The sequence below is a fragment of the Schistocerca piceifrons genome, chromosome 3 (genome assembly GCF_021461385.2).
Source record: "Schistocerca piceifrons isolate TAMUIC-IGC-003096 chromosome 3, iqSchPice1.1, whole genome shotgun sequence".
Taxonomy (NCBI): domain Eukaryota; kingdom Metazoa; phylum Arthropoda; class Insecta; order Orthoptera; family Acrididae; genus Schistocerca; species Schistocerca piceifrons.
This window is the reverse complement of record NC_060140.1, coordinates 732,701,326-732,727,413: the sequence shown is the minus strand read 5'-3', so window position 1 is coordinate 732,727,413 and position 26,088 is coordinate 732,701,326. Positions and strand designations below refer to the sequence as shown.

The following is a 26,088-nucleotide window of genomic DNA, read 5'->3' as shown; positions in this document are numbered from 1 at the left end:
ACAAAAATAGAAGTTGGTGAATTGAAGTTTCAAGGAGTCCGCAGGTGATGTTCGAAAAGAGATAGTATTAGAAATCAAGACATTAAAAAAAAGTTAAATGCAAAATTATGCAATAAAACAACACAGACAAAAATGGTGTTTCCATTTCCAGCGAACGATGATAGGAGAATCCCAAAATTTGTAACACAACACCAGCTAAGAGGCAAAAGGGATGTGAGTCCACCAAAAATGCGGTCAACATTGAAACAAGAAATTTTACCTTTTTCCTGCGTAGAAAATGGCAATGATGAACATCGTCAAGCATTGTCAGATGTGAATCCAGCGGGTAAATGGGTTAACCTTTCTACTAACTCGTAGGAAAGATAGTGATTTCTATGAGAATTTTATTACTGCAACCTCTGTCTGTCGCTCCATACTGGAGGATCCCTCCCGTAGAACCTGACCACTGGGGATGGCGTATCTGCAGTAACAATAACTGCCTTCCCAGTATTCTGAGGGTCTCTCAAAGGCCTTCATAGATAGGCACTATTCCCCAGGCCTAGTCCACGAACAGATTTCTCACGCCATATCCCCACATACATCGAATCCTGTGACCATCTCAAGAACCAGCTACAAAGGAGTATCTTCTTCATCACTCAATACCACCTCAGACTGGAACAACTGAATCACATCTGTCTGAGGCAAGGTTTCGATTATCCCTTATCATGGCCTGAAATGAGAGACATCCTACCCATGATCCTTCCCGCCATTCCTGAAGTGTGTTTTGTCGCCCACCCAGTCTCCACAATATCTTAGTTCATACCTATGCCATTCCCTATACCCAGGCCCTTCTCACAGGGACCATATCCCTGTGCAAGACCTGCGCAATCCACCCATCCAGTACTTCTTGTTCCAGTCCTGTCATAGGCTTATTCTACCCTCTCAGAGGCCAAGCCACCTGTGAAAGCAGCCATGTCATATACCAGCTTGCTGCAAACATGGAACAGTGTTTTATATTGATATGACTACCAACCAGTCGTCCACCAGGATGAATAGCCACTGTTAAATTGTGGCCAAGAGCAAAATAGAGCATCCTGTGGTATTACATGCAGCTGAACATAACGTGCTTGATTTCAGTGGCTGCTTCACATCCTAGGCCATCTGGATCCTTCGCTCCAGCAGCAACTTTACTGATCTGTACAGATAAGAGTTATTCTGAGAACACATTCTCCAGTCCTAGAATTATTCTGACCTGAAGTTACAGTAACCTAATGTCCCCACTCCCTCCACCCAAACATTTCGACTCACTCTGTCCTATCACCTCCTCCAAATTAATGTCCTCTCACCCTCATTGTATGATGCTCTCTGTCAACACACCCGCCAGTCTATTCCCTTTCTCTGCTCCTCTTCTTTTCCGATATCCATCCCCCCCTCTCCCTTCCCCACAGCCTCCCAACCATGCTCTTGGTAGCCTTGTCCTGCCGCCATCTAGTCCCTGCGCGCTCCAGCAGTCAGCGTTCACTTCACTTCCCCTACCCACACCTTGCTATCGCTTCCCCTTTCCATCCCACTCAGGATTTCTGCTTTTTTTCGACACATCTGCATTTTGGCGACAGCGACCCTTGGTAGTGGTGGTGTGTGCATGAGGTGTGCTTGCTTGTGTGAATGTGTGATGTGTATTTTCTTTTCTGCCGAAGGCTTTGGGCAAAAGTTCAATGTCGTACAGTATTTTCGCTGTGCCTGTCTGCAGCTCAACATGATACTGCGAGTAGCAATCTATCCTTTCCATTTCTGCCAGATCATGACTTGAAACAGGGTGTTTTCTAAGGAAAATGATCCATGTTTCTTGCTATAAGTCGACACATAGGAGTCTAAACCGTATTATCACGTGGATGAAATTATAATGAAAATGTCAGTGATCTCGGTACCCTCTTAAAAAGGCAACAAAGCAGAAACATAAAATGAGCTTTTTTTAAGAGGCTGGTAAGAGTTTCTAGGATAGCCAGAGCCGACGGTAGAAAATTAAAACTCCTTCACCACGTTGCTACAGCGAGTAAATAGTAGAGCGAGTTCTACAGCCTTTGCTGTATCTGCCAAAATCTCTGACAGCTCAGATGATAAACGCACATCAAAGAGTATGGAGTTACAAAACTGACGTTGAGTTAGAAAGCGGCTCATCGTGGTTTGTTACAGTGGGAGCAGTCTTACTGGATCCCTATCTTTTTACCTGTGTTTTACAAATTGTTGTAGTCGATGCAAATCTCTATTATAAAACGTACTCAGTACGCCACATTAAGGCTATCTTTAGCACACAAAAGGAGTGGGCAATGCTGCAGCTAAAATTTTTGATAACTTATACCCAGTGATATAAAATGTCTGACAGAAAGTAAAGAAAAATTTGAAAACAAACTGAAAAAGTTCCTCCTTGACAACTCGTTCTATTTCGGTTCTATTTCGTGCAGAATTTCTGTTACTGTAATGTGGGAAAGGTGGTGGGTAGGAATTAAGAATTACTAACTCATATATATATATGTATTAAAAAAGATACCTATAAATATTCAGCATGTAGCCGTATTTATAAATTAATTTGCGACGTGAATGTAAAATTACTCGTCCCACATCATTACGATTTATTGTGCAAATGATCGAAGGAACATGAAACTAACTCATCCCTAGAGATTTAACGTAAGGACGTTGAAACACTGTGTAGAGCTGTGTTAATCTGAAAATGTTTACGTCGTTTTTCTACACGACAGGGATTTTTTAAAATTTAATGCTTGTTACGAGTTAAATATTGACAAAAAAGCGCGTCCTAAGCTTAAACGCTGTACAGATTTCTCGAGAGGTATTTCTGCAAACAGAAAAGAATATTTCAGAAAGTTAAATAGTTTTTATGATGTGATAAGTTCGAAGCTATTTCGTGGAAGGGAAAACAGTAAAAATAAGAACCGATGTTTGACAAACTTAGACACTGTGGTGATCTATGAGGGGCGTTCAATAGGTAATGGAACACATTTCCCCTTTTTTCTGGGCCAATTATGATTGAAAGAATGCGGAATTAGTTGTGGGACATTGCGGAATATTTCCGCTTCAGCCGCTACAGTTTGATGAAGTTCAGATAGGTGGTGGCGTTATACGTAGCCTGTAACGGGGGTGCGTTCCAAGCAGAGAGCTGTGACTGAGTTCTTTTGGCGGAAAACAAAGCATCGCAGATATTCATAGGCGCTTGCAGTATGTCTTGAGAGACCTGGCAGTGAACAAAAAGGACGGTGAATCGTTGGGCGAGATGTGTGTCATCACCACCAGCACCACCAGTACCACCACCAGCACCACCACAAGGTCACGCAAACCTGTCTGATCATTCGTGTGCGAACCGGCCGCGCACAGCTGTGACTCGTGCAGTGTTGGAACGTGCGGACACTCTCATTCGACGCCATCGACGGATCACAACCAAACAAAACTGCGCACTCGAGGTAACCACACAAAAATTAATGGCACTGTTCTTTCTCATCCACCGCAAAACGCGCATCTCGCAGCTTGTGACTTCCATCTGTTCGGCCCAAGAAAGGTTGCACTCTGCAGGAAACATGCGTGGATGAGGGGGAGGTTACTGATGCAATAAGACGTTGGCTGCGACGTCGACCAGTAAAGTGGTACCTTGCGGGCATACAGACGCTCCCAGAAAGTTGGCGTGAGGCCGTCGCATTTAACGGAGATTATGTAGAAAAATAGGGTCTTGCAGCCAAAAAAGATTACTGTCGCATTACTTATTGAGCGCCCCTCGATACCGTAAATTAATTTCAGACTCTCACGCGTATTTTTGTAGGATACAGATGCTTTATATGGATTTTGTATCCCTGTGGAGAGCAGAGCGCTGTGCCTGCTGACAATAGGCCACTTGTCGCGAAAATGTCGCCACTTTTGGACCTTAAACGTCAGATGCCAACTAATTTAAACCGAGCTATAATTCTAGTTCCAGGCGAGAGTGGTGGAGAGTTCACTTACATGGGCTTCCGACCAATGAGGAGCGCGCAGGTGTCTACGACGAGCGCGGGCAGCAGGTGGAGCAGCACCTTCTGGATGGCGTGCATCCAGGCGTAGCGCGTCAGGAACAGGCAGTAGTACCACTGCACGTGGAAGCTGGCCCACTGCGTGCCCGTCTTCTCGTTCAGGTACATGAAGCGCTTCCACGTGATGGGGTTGCGCGCCGAAGACACGTAGTTGAACACCGGGATGTCGCTCGGCAGCTCCTCGTTGTCAGCGGTCGCCGCCCCCGCCGACGCCTCCGCGGTGCTGTCCGCCACCTCCTCGATCCTCGGAGCGTGCTTGCTGCAAGAGATCAGTCTGTCAGCTGGTACAAACATAGCCTGCGGAATGAATTTTCAACCTGCAGCGGAATGTCCACTGATCTGAAACTTCCTGGCAGATTAAATCATGTGCCGGGACTCAAAATCGAATCGTTTGCTATTTTGTCTAAAACTGACGTGGTAAAATCGTGGCTGTGTACAGTTAATGAAGGTTGATTCTTACAGAGAAGAAGACAGCAACCAGCCACTATTAATACTGCTATTTATTTAAGTAAATAGCGCCGTAACCGGTTTCGAACTGACATGTTCATCATCAGACGGCTCTTCACAAAATTTACAAGATGCACTTTACATAATCGTCAGTTTCCGATTTTTATTCTTCCACTGTAGCGAAATATGCTTGGTGTGTTGGTGCCCTCCGGTAGAAAACAGTGTTAGAAGCGTCCTATGTGAACATGACTAACCTCCAAACGATGAAATACAGAGTGAGCAAATGTGTGAGATTTAGTAGTTATTGTACTTACATCGAAAATTCCGCGCAATTTTGTTGCGAAGTTGCAGATTGCATTTTTGAAATATTGCAAAATATATGCAGCACTTATATGATTTGCATATCACCATATTGTGCAAAGCAACACACACACACACACACACACACACACACTCACACACACCAAAAAGTATTTGCCACATGTGAAGTTGATACAAGGATTGCAGTTTTACAAATACAACAGCACCAGAGATGTTCTCTCTCAGAGATACTACAATATACAGATTGCTTTGATTTCACAGTTATGACTATTTTTAAAGAATAGACAAAACACAACGAAAATTAAAACACGAAGATAAACCTTACATTATGAGCATATAATATTACAGATGAATTTGACAGATGTAGTAACCAGCTTGTGTGAATGCTCCTTACGTGGTATTATGTAAATACTTTTTTGAAATTATCAAGGTAGCATTACAAGTATCTATATTACAAAGAATAAACGTTACATTGTGAGCATACCATATTCAGTAAGCATTAATTACAAACAAATTGGGAACATGTGGTGACCACTTTGTATGAATGTTACTTGTATGGTATTGTGTAAATACTGTGTCATAAACAGGCAACAACATATACATGAGATACATTAATAATGTGGCAGTAGAAATTATGTTAATGTAGTACGGCACATCCCCCCTTTTTTATTATTTTTTTAACAATTTTACAGTTTCAGTAATGTGTGACTGAGCAGGCATCCACATTATGATGTTGTGCATTGCAAATGCAGATTTTGAAGGACTGTTCAAACGTATGGCATCTAAATGTTCTCTGAATCGAATCTCAAAGTTTTTCCTAGCATGTCCAATATAAAAGGAGAGGCAATTTTGGCATCTGTGTTTATATATATGTGAACTTTTGTATGGGGGGTTGTAATTCTTTATGTTACGAATGGTTAGCTGCTGACGTTTATGGCTTGTGTGGAAGCTTATATTTACGTTTGCGTTTTTGAATAGATTACTTATTTTATTGGATATGCTCCCTAGAAAAGGAAGTTCTGCTGATGTCTACAGACTTTTGTGTTGACTGCATAGGTGTCTGGTGTGGGACTTTGTTCTCTGCTGTTTTTTGATTTTTTGTGATAATTTATCAATCATGTGAGGGTTATATCCATTGTTTAGAGCTATTTCTTTGATGATATTGTTTTCTTTATGTTGTTCAACTGGTTCCAGTGGAATTTTATGCAGGCGATTCAGTATGGACCTGAAGTATGCCATCTTATGTATGTTTGGATGGCGAGATGAGCTGTTGATGTACACATCTGTGGCTGTTTGCTTTCTGTAAATTTCAAAGTGATGTTCCTGATTCTTGCTGGAAATTTTTAAATCTGAGAAATTGATGGTGTTATTGGATTCATGCTCAACCGTGAATTTGATGTTATTGTGCATGCTGCTCAGCTTGGTTGCTAAAGTGTCAATTTCTTCATTAGTGCCAACCTTTGCCATTTGTGGTGAAGTTCTCTATCGACTGAACTATCAAGACACGTTCACGACGCACCCATACAATTTTATTTCTGCCAGTCGTATTCTTCTACTTTCCAAACGTCACAGCATGCGGGAAAGCTTCTGTAAAATTTGCAAAGCGGGCAGAGATAATGGCGGAAGTGAAGTTATGTGGGCGCGTCTTGAGTCACGTCTTCACAGCTCGGTCGGCAGATCATTTAAACCTAAAGCCAAAGGTTCCAGTTTTGAGTGCCGGTCGTCCACACAGTTTCAATCTGCCAGAAAGTTTCACAGACACAGGCAACCTGCAGTCGATTTAGTTACCCACTTAATCGGTGCATTATATAGTGACGTTTTAAGGCATCCCAGAGATAATTGGTTCCATACAGGGTGTGGTATCGTCGTCAACACAGCCTCCGGTTTTGGTACCCTAGAATGGCCTTCTATGAAGTATGAACGAAGAAATGTTCATTTCTACAGCTGATGAATGACCAAGAGAGAGATTGTACCATCCTGTACGCCCCGCGAGTGTAAAAATTTTCTGGGTTGCAAAAACGCAATAACTGCTGTGTCTCCGCAGATAAAACAATACCAGTTCAACTATTATAATTATGTAAGATAAATTTATCTACTGACAACGAGGAAAATACACTACTGGGCATTAAAATTGCTACACCAAGAAGACATGCAGATGATAAACGGGTATCTATTGGACAAATATATTATACTAGAACTGACATGTAATTACATTTTCACGCAATTTGGGTGCATACATCCTGAGAAATCAGTACCCAGAACAACCACCTCTGGCCTTAATAACGGCCTTGATACGCCTGGGCATTGAGTCAAACAGAGCTTGGATGGCGTGTACAGGTACAGCTGCCCATGCAGCTTCAACACGATACCACAGTTCATCAAGAGTAGTGACTGGCGTATTGTGACGAGCCAGTTGCTCGGCCACCATTCACCAGACGTTTTCAATTGGTGAGAGATCTGATGAATGTGCTGGCCATGGCAGCAGTCGAACATTTTCTGTATCCAGAAAGGCCCGTACAGGACCTGCAACATGCGGTCGTGCATTATCCTGCTGAAATGTAGGTTTTCGCAGGAATCGAACGAAGGGTAGATCCATGGGTCGTAACACATCTGAAATGTAACGTCCACTGTTCAAAGTGCCGTCAATACGAACAAGAGGTGACAGAGACGTGTACCCAATGGCACCCCACTGCAGCCGAATCTTGAAGTCATCCATGCTACCAGTCATGTAGCGCTGAAACTTCTGCTCATACCACAGCATCTCTCTCCCTCGCCTCATTTCTGCTATGTCAGTAACTCTTTATGTTGTGGTTAACGTTGCTGATTCTCGATCACGGGGCCCCGGGCTAGATTTAAGGTCGCTTCATCGAGGCACAAGTCGCTAAAGTGGCGTCAAATAAAAACTTTTTCAGGCGACAAAACTACCCAAAAGGAGATTTCCGGGCAAAAATTCCATAAACACATTTCATTTCATTTCTCGTGTATTTTAGCATTTACTGTGTTCGATTTTCTCTTGTTGACCGGGCCATGACTGCCAATCCAATAAACTGTCGAAGTTAAACATTTTAAGCACATTTTGTCGCTTACTGAACTGCTTAGTTGCGGCGGCCAGCGGACAGCTCACATTAAATCTCAGGGCTCTTCTTTCTCAGTATGAACTTCAGAGTTTTACGCTTGCAGTGATAAATACATAAATTCTGCCAATAGAATCAGCCAATCAGAACTTTCGTAACCCCTCCTCCTCCCTTCCGCCTACCAGCTTATCAGAAAAAGTAATGGTACCCAGAAATTCCCCAGTCGCAGATCGGGGTTATACCTCCACAACAACAGCGGACAATTCCTCCGACCATTGTCACCCTGACATTGCAGAGGGTACCTTCTGAAAACAACTGTAAGGGGAAGATTGCGGAATGGGGAGGGCGGTCCCAGGCCAACAGAAGTGCAGGCGTACAGTCATCAGTGTGTTTACAAAATATGAACATCATTATTTTCTTTGAGTCATCAGTCTTCTGACTGATTTTTGTTTGCTGCGGCCCGCCACGAATTCCTTTCCTGTCAACCTTTTCATTTCAGAGTCGCACTAGTAACGTATGTCCTCAGTTATTCAACGGATGGATTCCAATCTCTGTCTTCTTCTACAGTTTTTGTTCTCTACAGCTCCCTCTAGTGCCACGTAAGTTATTCCCCGCTGTCGTAACAGGTGTTCTATCGTCCTGCCTATCTTTTTGTCAATATTTTCCTCATATTCCTTTCCTCGCCGATTCTGCATAGAACGTTCTCATTCCTTTCCTTAAGAGTCGACATATTTTTCAACATTCTACTGTAGCACCACATCTAAAACGCTAAAATTCTCTTTTATTCCGGTTCGCTACCATACTATGCTGTGCCCACACTTACATTTTCAGATATTTATTCCTCAAATTAAGACCTATGTTTGATACTAGTAGAATCATCGTGGCCAGAAATGCCCTTTTTGTCAGTGCTAGTGTGCGTTTGATATCCTCCTTGCTTCGTCCGCCATTCGCTATTTTGCTGCTGAGGGTGCGGAATTTACTAACGTCATTACTTCGTCATCCCCAATTCTGGTATTAAGTTTCTCGCTGTTCTCGATTTTGCTTCTTCTCATTACTTTCGTCTTTCTCCAATTTACTCTGGAACCATATTCTGTGATCGTTAGTTCGTCCATTCCATTCAAAAGGTCCTGTAATTCTTCCTCACTTTCATCGAGGATAGCAATGTCATCAGCGAATCTCATCATTGATAACACTTCACCTTGGATTTAAATTCCACTCTCAAACTTTTCTTTTATTTCCATCACTGCTTCTTCGATGTATAGTTTGAACAGAAGGGGCGAAAGGCTAAATCTCTGTGTTTTACCGCTTTTAATCAGAGCTTTCCGTTCTTGGTCTTCAACTCATTGTTCCCTCTTGGTTCGTGTATACAGGGTGGACCATTGATAGTGACAGGGCCAAATATCTCATGAAATAAGAATCAAACGAAAAAACGACAAAGAACGAAACTCGTCTAGCTCCAAGGGGGAAACCAGATGGCGCTATGGTTGGCCCGCTAGATGGCGCTGCCATAGGTCAAACGGATGTCAACTGCGTTTTTTTAAAATAGGAACCCCCATTTTTTATTACATATTCGTGTAGTACGTAAAGAAATATGAATGTTTTAGTTGGACCAATTTTATCGCTTTGTGATGGCGCTGCAATAATCACAAACGTATAAGTACGTGGTATCACGTAACATTCCGCCATTGTGGACGGTATTTGCTTCGTGAAACATTACCCGTGTTAAAATGGACCGTTTACCAATTACGGAAAAGGTCGATATCGTGTTGATGTATGGCTATTATCATCAAAATGCCCAACCGGCGTGTGGTACGTATGCTGCTCGGTATCCTGGACGACATCATCCAAGTGTCCGGACCGTTCGGCGGATAGTTACGTTATTTAAAGAAACAGAAGTGTTCAGCCACATGTGAAACGTCAACCACGACCTGCAAGAAATGATGATGCCCACGTAGGTGTTTTAGCTGCTGTCGCGGCTAATCCGCACATCAGTAGCAGACAAATGGCGCGAGAATCGGGAATCTCAAAAACGTCGGTGTTGATAATGCTATATCAACATCGATTGCACCAGTACCGTATTTCTATGCACCAGGAATTGCATGGCGACGACTTTGAACGTCGGGTACAGTTCTGCCACTGGGCACAAGATAAATTACGGGACGATGGCAGATTTTTTGCACGCGTTCTATTTAGCGACGAAGCGTCATTCACTAACAGGGGTAACGCTAACCGGCATAATATGCACGATTGGGCAACGGAAAATCCACTATGGCTGCGATAAGTGGAAAATCAGCGACCTTGGCGGGTTAATGTGTGGTGCGGCATTACGGGAGGAAGTATAATTAGCCCTCATTTTATCGATGGCAATCTAAATGATGCAATGTATGCCGATTTCCTACGTAATGTTCTACCGATGTTACTACAAGATGTTTCACTGCATGACAGAATAGCGATGTACTTCCAACATGATGGATTTCCGGCACATAGCTCGCGCGCGGTTAAAGCGGTATTGAATAGCATATTTCATGACAGGTGGATTGGTCGTCGAAGCACCATACCATGGCCCGCACGTTCACCGCATCTGACGTCCCCGGATTTCTTTCTGTGGGGAAAATTGAAGGATATTTGCTATCGTGGTCTACCAACAACGCCTGACAACATGCGTCAGCGCATTGTCAATGCACGTGCGAACATTACGGTAGGCGAACTACTCGCTATTGAGAGGAATGTCGTTACACGTATTGCCAAATGCATGAGGCTGACGGACATAATTTTGAGCATTTATTGCATTAATGTGGTATTAACAGGTAATCACGCTGTAACAACATGCGTTCTCAGAAATGGTAAGTTCACAAAGGTACATGTATCAGACTGGAACAACCGAAATAAAATGTTCAAACGTACCTACGTTCTGTATTTTAGTTTAAAAAGCTACCTGTTACCAACCGTTCGTCTAAAATTGTGAGCCAAATGTTTGTGACTATTACAGCGCCATCTATCACAAAGCGAAAAAAGTGGTCCAACTAAAACATTCATATTTCTTTACGTACCGGTGCTACACGAATATGTAATAAAAAATGGGGGTTCCTATTTAAAATAAACGAAGTTGATATCCGTTTGACCTATGGCAGCGCCATCTATCAGGCCAACCATAGCGCACCATCTGGTTTTCCCCTTGAAACTAGACAAGTTTCATTCTTTGTAGTTTTTTCATTTGACGCTTATTTCGTGAGATATTTGGCTCGGTCACGATCAATGGACCACCGCGTGTACTGTATATTACCCGTCTTTTCCTACAGCTTGCCCCCACTTTCGTCAGAAATTCTAACATTTTACATCTCTTCACACTGTCGAAAACTTTTTCCAGGTCGACAGATGCTATGAACGCGTCTTCATTTTTCTTCAGTTTTGCTTCCATTGTCAACCGGAACGTCAGAACTGGCTGTGTTGTGCATGTGCCTTTCCTAAAGCTGAACTGATCGTCATCCGGCAGATTTTCACTTTTCTATTCCATCCTTCTGTACATTACTCTTGTCAGGAACTTTGATGCAAGAGCTACACTCCTGGCCACCGTAAATGCAACACCAAGAAAGACAAGAGGTAGCACAACAAAATTTTTTCGTAGATAACATGTTGACCAAGTATCAAATGATTACGTTTACAGACGTCTGTGACATGTGGTTCCTGCCAGAATCAGTAGCCAGAGTAGCCGTTGGTGATCACCGCTGCCACACGTCTCGGCATTGAGTCAAAGAGACGTTGGATGTGTTCCTGGGGTACAGCAGCCCAAGCAGCTTCCACACGTTGCCAAAGATCATCTGGTGTGGCAGCTGGGGATGTAATCTGGGTCACTCGTTGAGCAACCATGGACCACATGTTTTCTATCGGCGAAAGATCCTGAGAGCGAGCCGGCCAGGGAAGCACTTCAATCTGGTTATTGACGAAGAACCTTTGGACAATGCGTGCCACGTGTGGTCGCGCATTATCCTGTTGAAATATGGCTGTGGCCGAGCCCTGAAGGTAAGGAAGGACAACTGGCTCCAGCACCTCGGATATGTAGCGCCGGCTATTTAAAGTACCGGCAATGCGTACTAGAGGCGTGCGAGAGTAATATCCAATACCGCCCCATACCATAATACCCGGTGCAAGACCAGTGTGGCGGTGCATAATGCAGCTGTCCAGCATCCTCTCTCCACGGTGTCTCCACACTCGAATCCGACCATCGTGGTGCTGCAGACAGAAGCGTGCCTCGTCAGTAAAGACAACGTCATACCATTCTGCCGTCCACATCCGTCTGTCATCACACCATTGGCGACGGAGACGTCTGTGGTTCTGCGTCAATGGTAGACGAAGCAATGGACGTCTTGCGGACGGACCACTCTGCTGTAAACGGCGTCGAATGGTACACGCAGACACTGGATGATGCGTTACAGACGCAATGTGCTGTGCTATGGTTCGGGATGTCACTGAACGATCCGTCACTGCCATGCGCACAATTTGCCTATCAGCACGTGCAGTGGTGCACCGAGGTGAATGCGATCGACCACGTCGGTCCGTCGTATCCTCCTGCATCCAACGGTCACATATCCGCATTACAGTTGTTTGGTTTCGTTCAACACGACTAGCGATTTCTCTGTATGATAATCCACAATCTCCGTAAGCCACTATCCTTCCTCTGTCGAACTCGGATACTTGATCAAACGATGTTCGCTGTTGTCTACGAGGCATAACTGATCGTCTTGTGAAACAACCACAAGGTAAACACACGTGCCGAACGTATGCTCGTCGAAATCGCCAAGCCTTAAATGGCGCTATGAGGTGGCGCCACAGGCGCGCGTGATGTGCGTCTGCGCTGAAATTCTAATCAGTTGCATATCTCATCGCTGCAAACCCATGGTGTAAATTTCACTTGATTCAGATGCTTCCTTCAGGGTGTTGCATTTACGGTGGCCAGCAGTGTATTAAACTGATTGTGCGATAAGTTTAGCACTTGTAGTCTCTTGCTATCTTCACAAGTTTATGGATGATGTTCTTCCGAAAGTCTGTTGGAACATCGCCAGTCCCAAACATTCTACACAATAGAATGACATTTTCACTCTGCAGCGGAGTGTGCGCTGATATGAAACTTCCCAGCAGATTGAAACAGTGTGCCAGACCGAGACTCGAACTCGGGACCTTTGCCTTTTGCGGGCAAGTGCTCTACCAACTGAACTACCCATGCACGACTCACGCTCCGTCCTCACAGCTTCAATTCTGCCAGTATCTCGTCTCCTACCTCTCGTCCTCACAGAAGCTCTCCTGCGAACGTTGTAGAACTAGCACTCCTGAAAGAAAGGATATTGCGGAGACAAGGCTTAGCCACAGCCTAGGGGGTGCATGGTAGAGCACTTGCCCGCGAGAGATAAAGGTCCCGAGTTCAAGTCTCGGTCCGGCACACAGTTATAATCTACCAGGAAGTTTCATATCAGCGCACACTCCGCTGTAGAGTGAAAATTTCATTCTGGAAACATCCCCCACGCTGTGGCTAAGCCATGTCTTCGCTATATCTTTTCTTCCAGGAGTGCTAGTTCTGCAAGGTTCGCAGGAGAGCTTCTGTTAAGTTTGGAAGGTAGGAGACGAGGTACTGGCAGAAGTAAAGCTGTGAGGACGGCGCGTGAGTCGTGCTTGGGTAGCTCAGATGGTAGAGCACTTGTTCGAGAAAGGCAAAGGTCCCGAGTTCGAGTCTCGGTCCGGCACACAATTTTAATCTGCCAGGAAGTTTAATTCTACACAGTAATTTGCGTAGTCTTTTGTTGCCAGTGGCCCGAATCATTTTAGAAATTCTGATGGAGTGTTATATATCCCTTTTGTCTTATTTGATTTTGAGTCGTCGAAAGCTCTTGTAATTTCTGATTCTAATACTGGAGCTCCTTTCTCTTCCCTGTCGACTCCTGTTTCTTCGGCTGTCACTTCATCACACACGTCCTCCGTCAAAAGCGTGACAGAAGACCATACTAGAGCTAGAAAAGGAGGGGAATATTGACCACACAGGGCGAGCAGACAAAGTGAGGTGTACGGACCTGCGCTCCTGGTGCCTGCGGTGCGCGTCCCAGGCGGCGACGATGGTGGCGTTGATGACCATGTCGGCGGGCACTAGGTCGGCGGTGAGGCGGCCGTTGTTGTTGAGCGTCCGCAGCACGCCCAGCCCCACGCCCGCCACCACGCCCGCCGGCCCGTTCAGGTTGTTCACCCAGCCGCGGACCGGCTCGGCCGCCGTGCAGATCACTGAAAGCCCACAACGCCGTCTGCAGCCCAAACTTCTGAACCTCTCGCGGTCCACCACAGCGCACACTTGCGCACGTAACAATTAAGTATTCTTCGCACATGAATTCGAGTACAATGAAAAGGCGTATGACTATTTCCGACAGAACTAGATCATTCACGTTTCGGATATGACAAGTTCCAATATACACTGACAGAAAAATGTCGCTACACCAAGAAGTAATTGGTAGACATGTTTCTACATCTCAAAGATTATGTCTGTTCAAATTTCCCGCCAGTCGCGTAAGAGTGGCTGTAACTATCGTGAGAGTTAGACGTTTGATGTTAGACTTGGTGTGTTGATATTAGTCAACAATGGCTTCAAGGTGACAAAGACGTCATTAACAGCACCTCACTGAGTTTGAATCAGGTCGTGTAATATGGCTACAAGAAGCTGGATGATCCTTCCGCTATACTGCATCCGCTCGGGATTAGCCGAGCGGTCTAAGCGCTGCAATCATGGACTGTGCGGCTGGTCCCGGCGGAGGTTCGAGTCCTCCCTCGGGCATGGGTGTATGTGTTTGTCCTTAGGATAATTTAGGTTAAGTAGTGTGTAAGCTTAGGGACTGATGACCTTAGCAGTTAAGTCCCATAAGATTTCACACACATTTTTTCGCTATACTACAGAAAGACTTGGTAGTATTGCAGTCACTGTACACCACTTCTGGCAGCGGGGTCACGATAATGCTTGGTCACAAGAAGACTGCGCTCCGGCAGCCACTGGCACTACCGAGATAGATGGAAGACCATCGTATTCGGTACGTGGCCCTGGCATATCGCAGTGCACTTGCAGCAGCAATTTGAGCAGTAGTTGGAACCACAGTGACAAAAAACAGTTACAAATCGCAAATCGGTTACTTTAACAAGAGCTACGAACCAGACGCCCTGTAACATGAATTACACTGACCTCAAACCGCCGCCGTTTCAGACCTCAGTGGTGTCAAACAAGAGCGCACTGAGAGCAGGGATGGGTGTGCTGTGTTTCTTTATGAAAGCTGGTTCTACCTTGTTGCAGTGACGACCGTGTGTTGGTTAGAAGGGCAGTTGAGGGCCTGCAACCAACCTGTCTACATGCTAGACACTCTGGACCTACACCTAGATTTATGGTCTGGTGTGCGATTTCGTATGACACCGGGAACGCTCTCATGGTTATCCCACGCACCGTGACTGCAAATTTGTCTGTTATGCTGCTATTCACGGAGTGTTTTCCAATGGGATAACGCTCGCCCACATACTACTGTTGTAATCCAACATGCTATGCAGAGTGTCGACATGTTCCCATCGCCATCTCGATCACCAGGTCTGTATCCAGTTGAGCAAATATGGGACATCATTGGACGACGACTTCAGTGTCATCCGCAGACAGCATTAACTGTCCCTGTATTTACCCGCCCGGTATAAGCTTCGAACTCCATCCCACAAACTCACATCCGGCACCGGTACAATACAATGCATGCACATCTGCATACTTGCGTTCATAATTTTGGAAGTTACACCGGTTATTAATGTACCAGCATTTCATATTTGCAATGGCTTATCTCGCGCATACATTAACCTGTGATCTTGCAATGTTGATCACTTAAATACGTTATCAAGACAAATGTAATCCCGACATTTCATTACCCTACATTAATTATTTTTTGCTGCTGCAATGTTTTTCCGTCGGTGTATTATGCTGTTTTCGGTATCAATAGACAAAAATTTTTACGAGAGCTTCCAGAAGGTGAATCGAGACATTAAAACGCAATATGAACAGTATATCAACGACTGTAAAGCAATTATCTAGCGGTGTTGGCGGAAGAAAAGCTTTAAGTACGGATGGTGAGTCGTGCTTCGATAGTCCAGCTTGTGAGCTAGTTTCCCATGAAAGGTAAAGGACCTAAATTAGAGTCCCGCCCCTGTCGACAGTTTTAATCAGGCAGTAAGTATCAGCCAGTAGGTTGGCTTGCGTAACGCAATACTTTACCGATCACGATCTTATTAAAAACGTATTGCCGTTTGCGAGGAGACTTACAATTAGTCTGGTATCCAGACTGGGAAGCAACTAGAGATATTTCATGTATATATGCATTACCAGAGGAAACGCTAACAACGAGGATAGAAATGCTAGGAACCTGTTGGCACTGGAAAATAGCGATACGGATTTGGAATTTGACGTACTCAGGCAGGAAGTGCGCTTCATTTTTCTTTTATAGATGGAGTACGTAAGTGCCCAACTATGAGCGACAACATTGAAAAAGTAACACTTCTCGTATTTCAACTTGAATTTTTACGTATCCTCAAAGCAATTTTATTCTTTGGACACAGATTTATGGCTAATACTGGCCTTGGTGAAGAGCAAATATCATAAGATAGACTATACTGTGACGATTCGTCAGTGGAAGGATGTAAACCAAGAACAGATCTCACTTATTTTAATATTCATCAATGTTTCTAGTGTGTTCCGTCAACGTCAACGATACGTTAAAATCTTCGTTTACGTCTCTTCCAGTTGTACCTTCCACTGAACGACATCAGTTGTCTTTCCACTTTATTATTAGTATGCTTTTGTACCATAACATCGTTAATAGTATTAGTTTCTTCTTTCTCAGTGCCCGTGTTTCTACTCCACATAATTCTTTGCACAAACCGTAAAAGTTCATGCCTCTGTTTTCAGTTCAGAGCCACTGTGTGATTTCTGTAGTTCGTCTAAACATTTACCATCTGTACGACTATGTCCACAGAATCTTCCTTGCTTCGCTCATGCCGTATTGTTGTACTTCCTAAGTACTCTATTTCCACTACATTTTCCGTAATTTTGTTGAACAGGAAATTGTTTTAGTGTTTTTCTTATTCGTGAGTGACCTGAACTTCTATGTTTCGTTTCTGTTGGTCCAGTTTATTTGATTTTTGTATTTTTCAGTTTATTCATTTATTTATCGTATATTCGTACAAGTACATAAAAATATATACAATCAGATGGAAATGTCCAAATATGACAACCAGTCTAGAGCACTCGGAGTCACTTGGTGTAGAGTGCTCAGGTCACTGTCAAATGCTCGCAGTGAGCACTCCGCAACAATAGGTCCTACTCCAGAATGAGATTTTCACTCTGCAGCGGAGTGTGCACTAATATGAAACTTCCTGGCAGATTAAAACTGTGTGCCCGACCGAGACCCAAACTCGAGACCTTTGCCTTTCGCGGGCAAGTGCTCTATCATCTGAGCTACCGAAGCACGACTCACGCCCGGTACTCACAGCTTTACTTCTGCCAGTATCTCGTCTCCTACCTTCCAAACTTTACAGAAGCTCTCCTGCGAACCTTGCAGAACAGTTCTGCAAGGTTCGTAGGAGAGCTTCTGTAAAGTTTGGAAGGTAGGAGACGAGGTACTGGCAGAAGTAAAGCTGTGAGTACCGGGCGTGAGTCGTGCTTCGGTAGCTCAGATGATAGAGCACTTGCCCGCGAAAGGCAAAGGTCCCGAGTTCGAGTCTCGGTCGGGCACACGGTTTTAATCTGCCAGGAAGTTTAATAGGTCCTACTGTTTGCTCCTCCAGTCCTCAGTGGCAGTCAGCATATGAACGGAAACCCCACTTCTTCAAGATGTATCTGCACCTTCCTTTTTTCGTCCTACTGCGGTTCAGCCACGACCAAGTATGACTCATTAGTCGGAATCTGTCATCCTTCTCTGTTGGATCCCGAACCACGTCAACGTCGCTAGGTGGCTGCTTATTCCAGATTTGTCGCAATTTGGAGGTCATATCGAAAGAATTGATAATTTGTGACTCAACCTATAATTTCAGGGGAGTTGTTGGTGGATCTTGTAGGAAATCGTACAAAGAAGATTTCTTGTGAGAGGTGATCTTCTTGAGCAACTTTGCCTTAGCCGTTTAGAGCAATATTGGATAGGACAGATAACCGCTGAATGGAGACAGGTCTAACAATTCCAGTGATAATTCTCGTGGCTTCATTAAGCTGCACATCAATATTCGTTGTGTAGGTGCTGTGTTCTTGCAGAGGAGTACGATATTCACCAGCAGAAAACACAGGAACGAGCGTAGCAGAGCATAGATTGTTATTAACGTTCGAAACCCAACTCCATCTGGCAATGTTACGAAGTGGATTCACTCTCGAGCTAAATGTCTTGTTGAATTTGATGCACTCTTATTTGAATGTCAAGGACAGATGCAGATGATTCGTAGATATATTGGCTGTAGTTATACTGCACTTCGATTCCATCGAAAGTCACATGCGGTTTCCATTGAGCTTCTTTATTATTTAGATGTAACGCAATAATATCAGTTTTGTTTGAGCACACATTCTCACAGTGCATTAAAGTCTTTACCCTGGAAGACTAAGGCTAGGTCATCTGCTGTCCGCATCTCGTGGTCGTGCGGTAGCGTTCTCGCTTCCCACGCCCGGGTTCCCGGGTTCGATTCCCGGCGGGGTCAGGGATTTTCTCTGCCTCGTGATGACTGGGTGTTGTGTGCTGTCCTTAGGTTAGTTAGGTTTAAGTAGTTCTAAGTTCTAGGGGACTGATGACCATAGATGTTAAGTCCCATAGTGCTCAGAGCCATTTGAACCATTTGAACCTAGGTCATCTGCGTACTGGATTTTTAATGGAGTCTGTTTCTGGCAAGTCACGAATATACAGGCTAAACAGAATGAAGGGCAGATCTCTGAGGAGGACCATTATTCAGGGACCTCCACCTGCTAGCTTGTCCATTCAGGAACACCTCGCAGAGCCTGTCATATAGCATATTGTGTACTAGAAACGCCAGCTTTTATCAGGGGATTATTTCTATAAATTTTGACAGCAGTGCCTCCCTCCACATAGTGTCACAAGCTGCCGTAAGAGCCTTAAAAACTCCAGCTGATTTGAGATCTCGTTGAAATCCAGCTCCTACTAAAATTGTCATTGTTAAGATCTGATCGCAACTGCTCCGATGTTTGCTAATGCCACCTTAGTTCAAGACACAGGTTGAAGCTTATCTACAAATACTAGAAATCGTATCTATTACGCTTGTAGGCCTACTTCTGGTTCAAGTGCATTTTAATACTTTTTTCCTTCATAAGAAATAAATTATCAGAATTGATTTAGACGGTATATTTTGATAACAGATTTTCTACCATTATTCCACAAATGACTGTAACTGGCGAATCGTTACACAAAGCGAATCTGAGTTTTTACCCCTGCTCTGCTACGCCTGACAGCAATAAGCGCTTGCAAGATATCGACACTGTTTCTCCGTTGTCTTTTTCCTTTTTTGTGCCGCTCTTTTAATGGATGACGGGTAGACCAGTAGCAACGCAATGAAAACGTGTTTTTGTGACACGCAAAACCTGTTACAGGCGGCAGTGCTGGTCGGATTCCGTATGATGAAACACATTCCCACTAGAACTGTCACAGACTGTGTTACTGTTCCCTGTGAGAGCTGTCAAGAGCCCAGACATTGCAGCGCTCCTGTAAACGTTAGCTGTCTTGTGAAAGCTTCTGGCGCTTTAAAAGTCATCCAGAAAGGTCATCACACGCTCTACTCTCGACACCTATGATCACTGTCAGTCCACAGTCGCACTTCCCGCTTCATCTCCCATTTGTGTAGTATGATGGCTCCGGCCTACCAAAAATGCCTTTCGTAAGACACAGCAGTCACAGACGTAGCTGCAAATTATGACGTTGGATGTGCACCATCAGTTTCACCCATAATTTAGCGAACTCGAATAGAGCCGCGTCCAATAGAATTATTGGAATTCATATTCCTTTCAACCTCCACGTAATCTTGTAGAATTAAATATCAGTCGTATTGATATTGTTAAGTATGTACCTCAGAGGTGTAATGCTGATGCTGAGGGGGAGGAATGATAACTATGCAGTAAGAAACATATGGCAACAGTACTGAAAAATGCAAATCAGGAGCAGGAATTCATTGGTTCAGGAACAGAGAAAAGCACATACTACAAAAGTATTAGGATAAATTATGAAAGAAAATGCAACGAAGGTGGAATATGACGACACAAAGGTGAGAAACTATGGATGAGCATTGACAACGGCACAGTGATGCTGATCCAAAATTGATCAGCAGGACAAAAATTGATCAGCAGGACAACTGGAATATGCTCAAATATGATAATACTAAAAGCTTGAGTTTCCTTTATAGTGCAGCATAATTTTGAATCAAATGAGTATTAACCGTTGATCTGTTAGTGGTTGAGAAGGATTTTGAATAATGCGTAGGTACATCTAGGTCCCTGGATCTGCTAGATATTGCGTTGCAGTAATGGAATAATGACAGGTATTTGACATGCGAGGGGATGAATTGAGAAGTCTACTGATTTAGGAGGTGATCAATACAAAGTTCGTGGAAAGAACGTCGCTTGTCTGGTCACATCTATCCTAACTGTGCATGAGAAAGGATGTGCCCGAATAACTATTACTCACGTACGAGGTCTGTTCAAAAAATTTCAGAACATTCGCAATTTCGCGCCAATGGCGGGCTGGAGCTAAATGTAATTGACATCTTTGCACACGCCTGTGTTTAGAATGTAACTACAGGAAGTTTCATTGATGTATGTCTGTTAGTTATTGTTCAGTGCTGTACTGAGCAGAACGTTGTGTCGCACAGTGTGTGAATTCCGAGATGGCATGGTTAGAGGAGCAACGCGTCTGCATTAAATTTTGCGTGAAACACAAGAAAACCTTTGCAGAGGCATACCAAATTATGCAGGAAGCCTGCGGTGATGAGTGCTTAAACCGTACTCGGTGTTAACGAAAGGCTCACATGGTTTAAAAATGGCCGGACGGAAGTTGAAAATGAACCTCGTTCAGGACGCCCTTCGGCGTCTATCGATGACGCTCATGTCATGAATGTTAACGAATTGTGCGTGCCAATCGAAGACTGCCCGAAAGATTGCAGAAGATTGTAACATTTCAGTTGGATCATGTCATGAAATCCTGACACAACATCTTGGAATGCGTCGTGTTGCCGTCAAGTTCTTCCCACAGCCCGTGAGTCAAGACCAAGAAAGACCTTAGCCTCGCAATCTGTGAAGAGCTTTTGGATCGCGTAAATGAGAACGAGATGTTCCTTAAGAGAATCATAACTGGTGATGAGACTTGAGCCTACGGTTATGTTGTTGAGACCAAATTTGAATCTTCACAGTGAGTCGGGAAAGGTTCTCCAAGACCAAAAAAGCTCGTCACGTCAGGTCAAATGTCAAAGCCATGCTGATAGTTTTCTTCGACTTTGAAGGATCAGTTCATCATGAATTCGTGCCACAGGAACAAACTGTTAATCGATGCTACTACCGAGACGTGTTGCTACGCCTGCGAGGAAATGTGAGAAGGAAACGGTCTGAAATACGGCGAGGTAACTCATGGTTCCCGCATCGCGATAACGCACATGCACATTCATCCCTGTTGGTGCGTGACTACTGCACAAAAAACGAAATCAGTATGTTACCTCATCCTCCGTACTCTCCAGACCTGGCCCCTGTGGACTTTTCTTGATTTCCGAAGTTGAAAACGATGTTGAAAGGACGAAGATTTGCAACGATAGACAGGTAAAAGAAAATTCGCAGACAGCACTTGGGTGACCCAATAAGAGGCATACCAAGACTGCTTCCGGAAGTGGAAACTGCGTTGCGAGCGGTGTATCAGTTGTAGAGGAGAGTATTTCAAAGAAGACCATGTAGAATAAGTAAAAAGTAAGCTTAGAAAAATTTTATGGACAAAGTACATAATGAACTATTCCTGATGCTGAAGATGTACATGTAACACTTTTTTCCAACATCAGAATAAGAAAAAAACCGACATCCTATTCAAAAGTGTATGACTACCAGCACAAGATGATATTGTGAGTTTGTTAGGACAAAAAAGATGCTTACTGCGAATTACTTTCCCCCAAAGTAAACAGACGAGCTGACATTCATTAGTAACTATTCAGATGCTCTTGTTGACACTCTAAAACAGAGAAGACTTTATCACGATAACGCGCAGACACACTCCTCTACCGTGAAAAAACAACTGTCCAGGAACTTGAGCGTTGTCCTAACGTTCCCCACGTAATGAGTCACATTGTCTCACCGACAGTTTTCAAGAGATATCGTGTTACAAGGAAGATGACTTTCGCACTTACATTCAGCTCCAGACTCTCATATTTCTTTCGACGTAGTACCAAGAAACTATCCCAGTGGTGAGTTACAGTTGCAGATGAGAAAAGCTTTCATCACGCAGCAAATCAACTCTTCGTAAAATCTAGAAGGAATAAATCAGTTTTTATGGATTTCTCATATTCTCGAACGCATCCTACGAAGATCATTAAAACTGCTGAAATTTAGAGCAGCTGAGACATCTTAAGTGATGTGAGGAAATGAAGAAGAAAAAGTGGAGTTCAACGTTCCCTACGACGAAGTCATTAGAATCGGAGCACTAGCTTGAATTATGGATGGATCAGGAAGAAAATAGGCCGTGTCCCTTTCAAGGGTTTCATCCTGCCAGTTCTCTGCAGCAAGTTGGGGAAATCAGGAAAACGGGAACATGTGTGGACGGTCGTAGATTGAAATCCATGGCTTTCCACTACACCATCTTGTTCAGTGTGACAAAATGCGATAGCCGCACGGGATGGCCGCGCGGTTTGAGGCGCCATGTCACGGATTGCGCGGCCCCTCCCGTCGGAGGATCGAGTCCTCCCTCGGGCATGGGTGTGTGTGTTGTTCTTAGCATAAGCTGGTTTAAGTAATATGTAAGTCTAGGGACCGATGACCTCAGCAGTTTGGTCCCTTAGAAATTCACACATATTAGAACATTTGAAAATGGGATATTTCAAAAATTTTTAGATCGTCCTCGTAAAAGGTTTAATTTTCTAAAGTGATGAAGAAATTATAAATAAACTGGAAGACACTTTATTAAGAAATTAGAAACATCCATTCCCAGTTCGCAGCGTACATAACATCTCTAAAAATTTGGAGTTTTACATCACACTGTCCGAGTACTGTGCATTGGGTGACAAGGCCTACCAGTCTGTGGACACATTGCAAGGACGGCGATAAATTGTCTGCTGGTGATGGTAACAACGTCAAAATCGTTAAGAGTGCTTCAGATGAAAATGATATATCGTCAGTACAGTGTTTGGAAATTTACTGGAAATGATGGAAGATTGGGACTCAACTCCTGAAGACGATGAGGACAGGAACAGAGGTTACGTTGTGATACTACAGCAATAGGCCGTAAGTGTTTTAGAAAACAGGATTGCTAGCCGGGATTTGAACGCCGCTTCTCCGGGCTGCGAGTACAGGGTCTAAACTATGGCGCCACATCGTCCAATGAAATAACTTGCGTTATTCAACATATAAAACTGACACCAGACCATAGATAGCTGGTAGTGTCACTATCAAGGCTTCCCATGTTACTAGATAATCATAGACGCGGCAAGAGTAGGCTAGATGGAGGCATCTGTACACTTAGCACTTACCCATGGATGGCCTCACGACGGCGACGGGCATTCCTTTGGCCTCCTCGCGGACCGTTTCCTCAGCGATGGCCTTTGTGTACGTGTAAGTATTCGGCCACTTGTCCAGGATTCTGCAACAGCCGCATATCGCCAGTCGGCTACAGCACTTACGATACGTGACATTGTTCTTATTTAGCTACTATATACTCTTCCTTAAAGTACTACAGACTCTCCATGTTCCATCAGCCTACATTGAAAACTACAATTAATATTGTACCTCCCCACTGAGAAAATTTTTCAATGTTGACACAAATAGTATGCAAGACAGTTAGGTGATGCAAACCCAGATCGAATCCGTATAGGATTATCGATCGTTGTTCTGACTTTCCAACCAGAATTTGTGCTGTTCGTAGATGATTTTCCAAAATCGTTAATGTAAAGCTGAACTGGAAGAAAGAAAATGATTACATTTTATTGCAGGGTGTTGCTGAAAAATGGTTCTTGGTAGAAAAGCCGTTACCTGCTTGTAACATTAAGTTCTTAGTCAACACATTTGGAGACAGGAGAGAAGTATCTGGTGATATACATTCCAGGGTAACATATGGGTAAGTATAATAATTATGTACAAAAAATGTAAGGTGTTCTCAACGTTTGGGTGTCTTGAACAACAATTCAGACAGGATCTCCAGTACTAAGGCCCAAATGCAGAAAACACATGTACGTAAAATATATACTGGAACTGTGAAGACACGTACACAAGGACCGAATACAGCGTAGTTATCGATAACTAGTATACTTTTCATGTCAATATTTACCACTCACTGTAAAGGCATGTCCAACATTAATTTCACTATACTGACGCAACAACTTCCGCTAGCATGTGTGAGGGTGTACTGAAAAGTAGTGACATTGAAACGTTTTGATTAAATAAACTTTGTTAATATTCTACATCTTTATTCTTCTTGTATACATATTTATTTCTCAACACAGTCACCCCGACAACGAACAAATTTTTCCCAACGATAGACGACCGCATCTCATGGTCTTCTGGATAGCGTTGTTGCCTATGGATCATGGAGTCCCGCGTTCGAGTCCCGGCCGAGTTGTCCTAATCGTTTCATCATTATTCTTGAATATGGTGAGACTGGACTATGAAAAGGTAGGGGAACTGTACGGGCGCTGACAACCGCGTTGATGTGCTCTCCACAAACCAAGCATCACTCCAACGAGAGACCTGTTGGTGGATACCGATACTGCAGAATGTTTGACTTTGTTGACATTGCCGCACAACCTCATCTCTGCCTGCACCGCTTCATCACCATCAAAGTGAAGTCCTCTATGGTTTATTTGAGTTTTAGAAATAGATGAAAATCAGATGCAGCCACTCACGCACCGACATAATTACGTTACACACCGCCATGTTAAAAGCTACAATTCGGAGCCTTCTATCGGCTGAGTGTTGCAACTTGCGTCAGTGAAACGGGAAAGTCGACCGAGCAATATGCATGGCATGTAATACCTCAATCGGTATCGAGAACAGAATAAACATTAGAAGACATTACTTTTCAGCACGCCCTCGTAAAACACTTTTAATGATCTTTGTACCATTATGAGCAAGGTATCACATATTTAACTACCGCTGTATAATTCACACCTGTTAGAAATTATCATCTTTAACGTGTTCCAGCATTGTTGTAATTTTCTTTTTCCATGATAATATTAACTCCTCCTACTCAAAGACATATTACCTGGTTAAATTAGGATGTCGTCAAAACTACGTTTGTAATAGCTCTGTACAGTGAAAAATATAGAATATCACCCTAAATAGTGAAGGAATAATCAGGGAATGGACTTGAATTATTATTGCGTGACGATTGTGCGTCTAATATTAATGTGAGAATTGATTAAAAAGCACACAGCGCGTTTCTAAATTCCTCTTGTACGTTTCGAAGGTTTTATTTTTGTGACACAGACGGCAGAATTTTGAAGATGAACTTATAATCAGAAATAAATCATTTCTGTGCTGTAATAACCAACATCTAAAATCGTGTCATCAATCCTTGCGCATCAGTTGTAAGCGATACTAATGTACAGTGATTCTAATAATTATTAGACCTACAAAAAACTAATGTGATAACAGTATTCGGAGCTGGAGATACATACAAACGAAACACAATTTTCACTTGTCAAATTCTATACTCGATTTCTCTATTTCCACTGAGGTCCATTGGGATAATCGCAAGGAAATGTAGCTCTTCCATGAGAGCAACGGCTTACAAAACATTCTAGGAATTTTTTGAATATAACTGGTCAATTCAGTAGAGTCACATCAAACACGACAGAAAAAGCAGCTAAGAGAGATCGAAAGAACCAAAGAACCAATGAGCATTTCGTCACTGTCATTGGGTTGCCGAGGCCGGTTTGAGGCCAGAGGCTAGAGGTGGTGTTACACGGCTTTAGCAAGGTGACTC

General features: G+C 43.6%; 1 protein-coding gene across 1 annotated transcript in view; it reads right to left on the bottom strand.

Annotated features, from left to right (window-relative positions):
• LOC124789280 (fatty acyl-CoA reductase wat-like) overlaps window positions 1-26,088 on the bottom strand; it is a 243,661-nt gene that overhangs the window by 23,017 nt on the left and 194,556 nt on the right. Inside the window, exons 6-8 of the mRNA XM_047256585.1 lie at window positions 23,639-23,748; window positions 13,951-14,155; window positions 3,985-4,308 (exon numbers count right to left, since the gene is read on the bottom strand). Of these exons, the coding sequence (XP_047112541.1) occupies window positions 3,985-4,308; window positions 13,951-14,155; window positions 23,639-23,748 (639 nt within the window). The remainder of the gene's footprint in view (window positions 1-3,984; window positions 4,309-13,950; window positions 14,156-23,638; window positions 23,749-26,088) is intronic.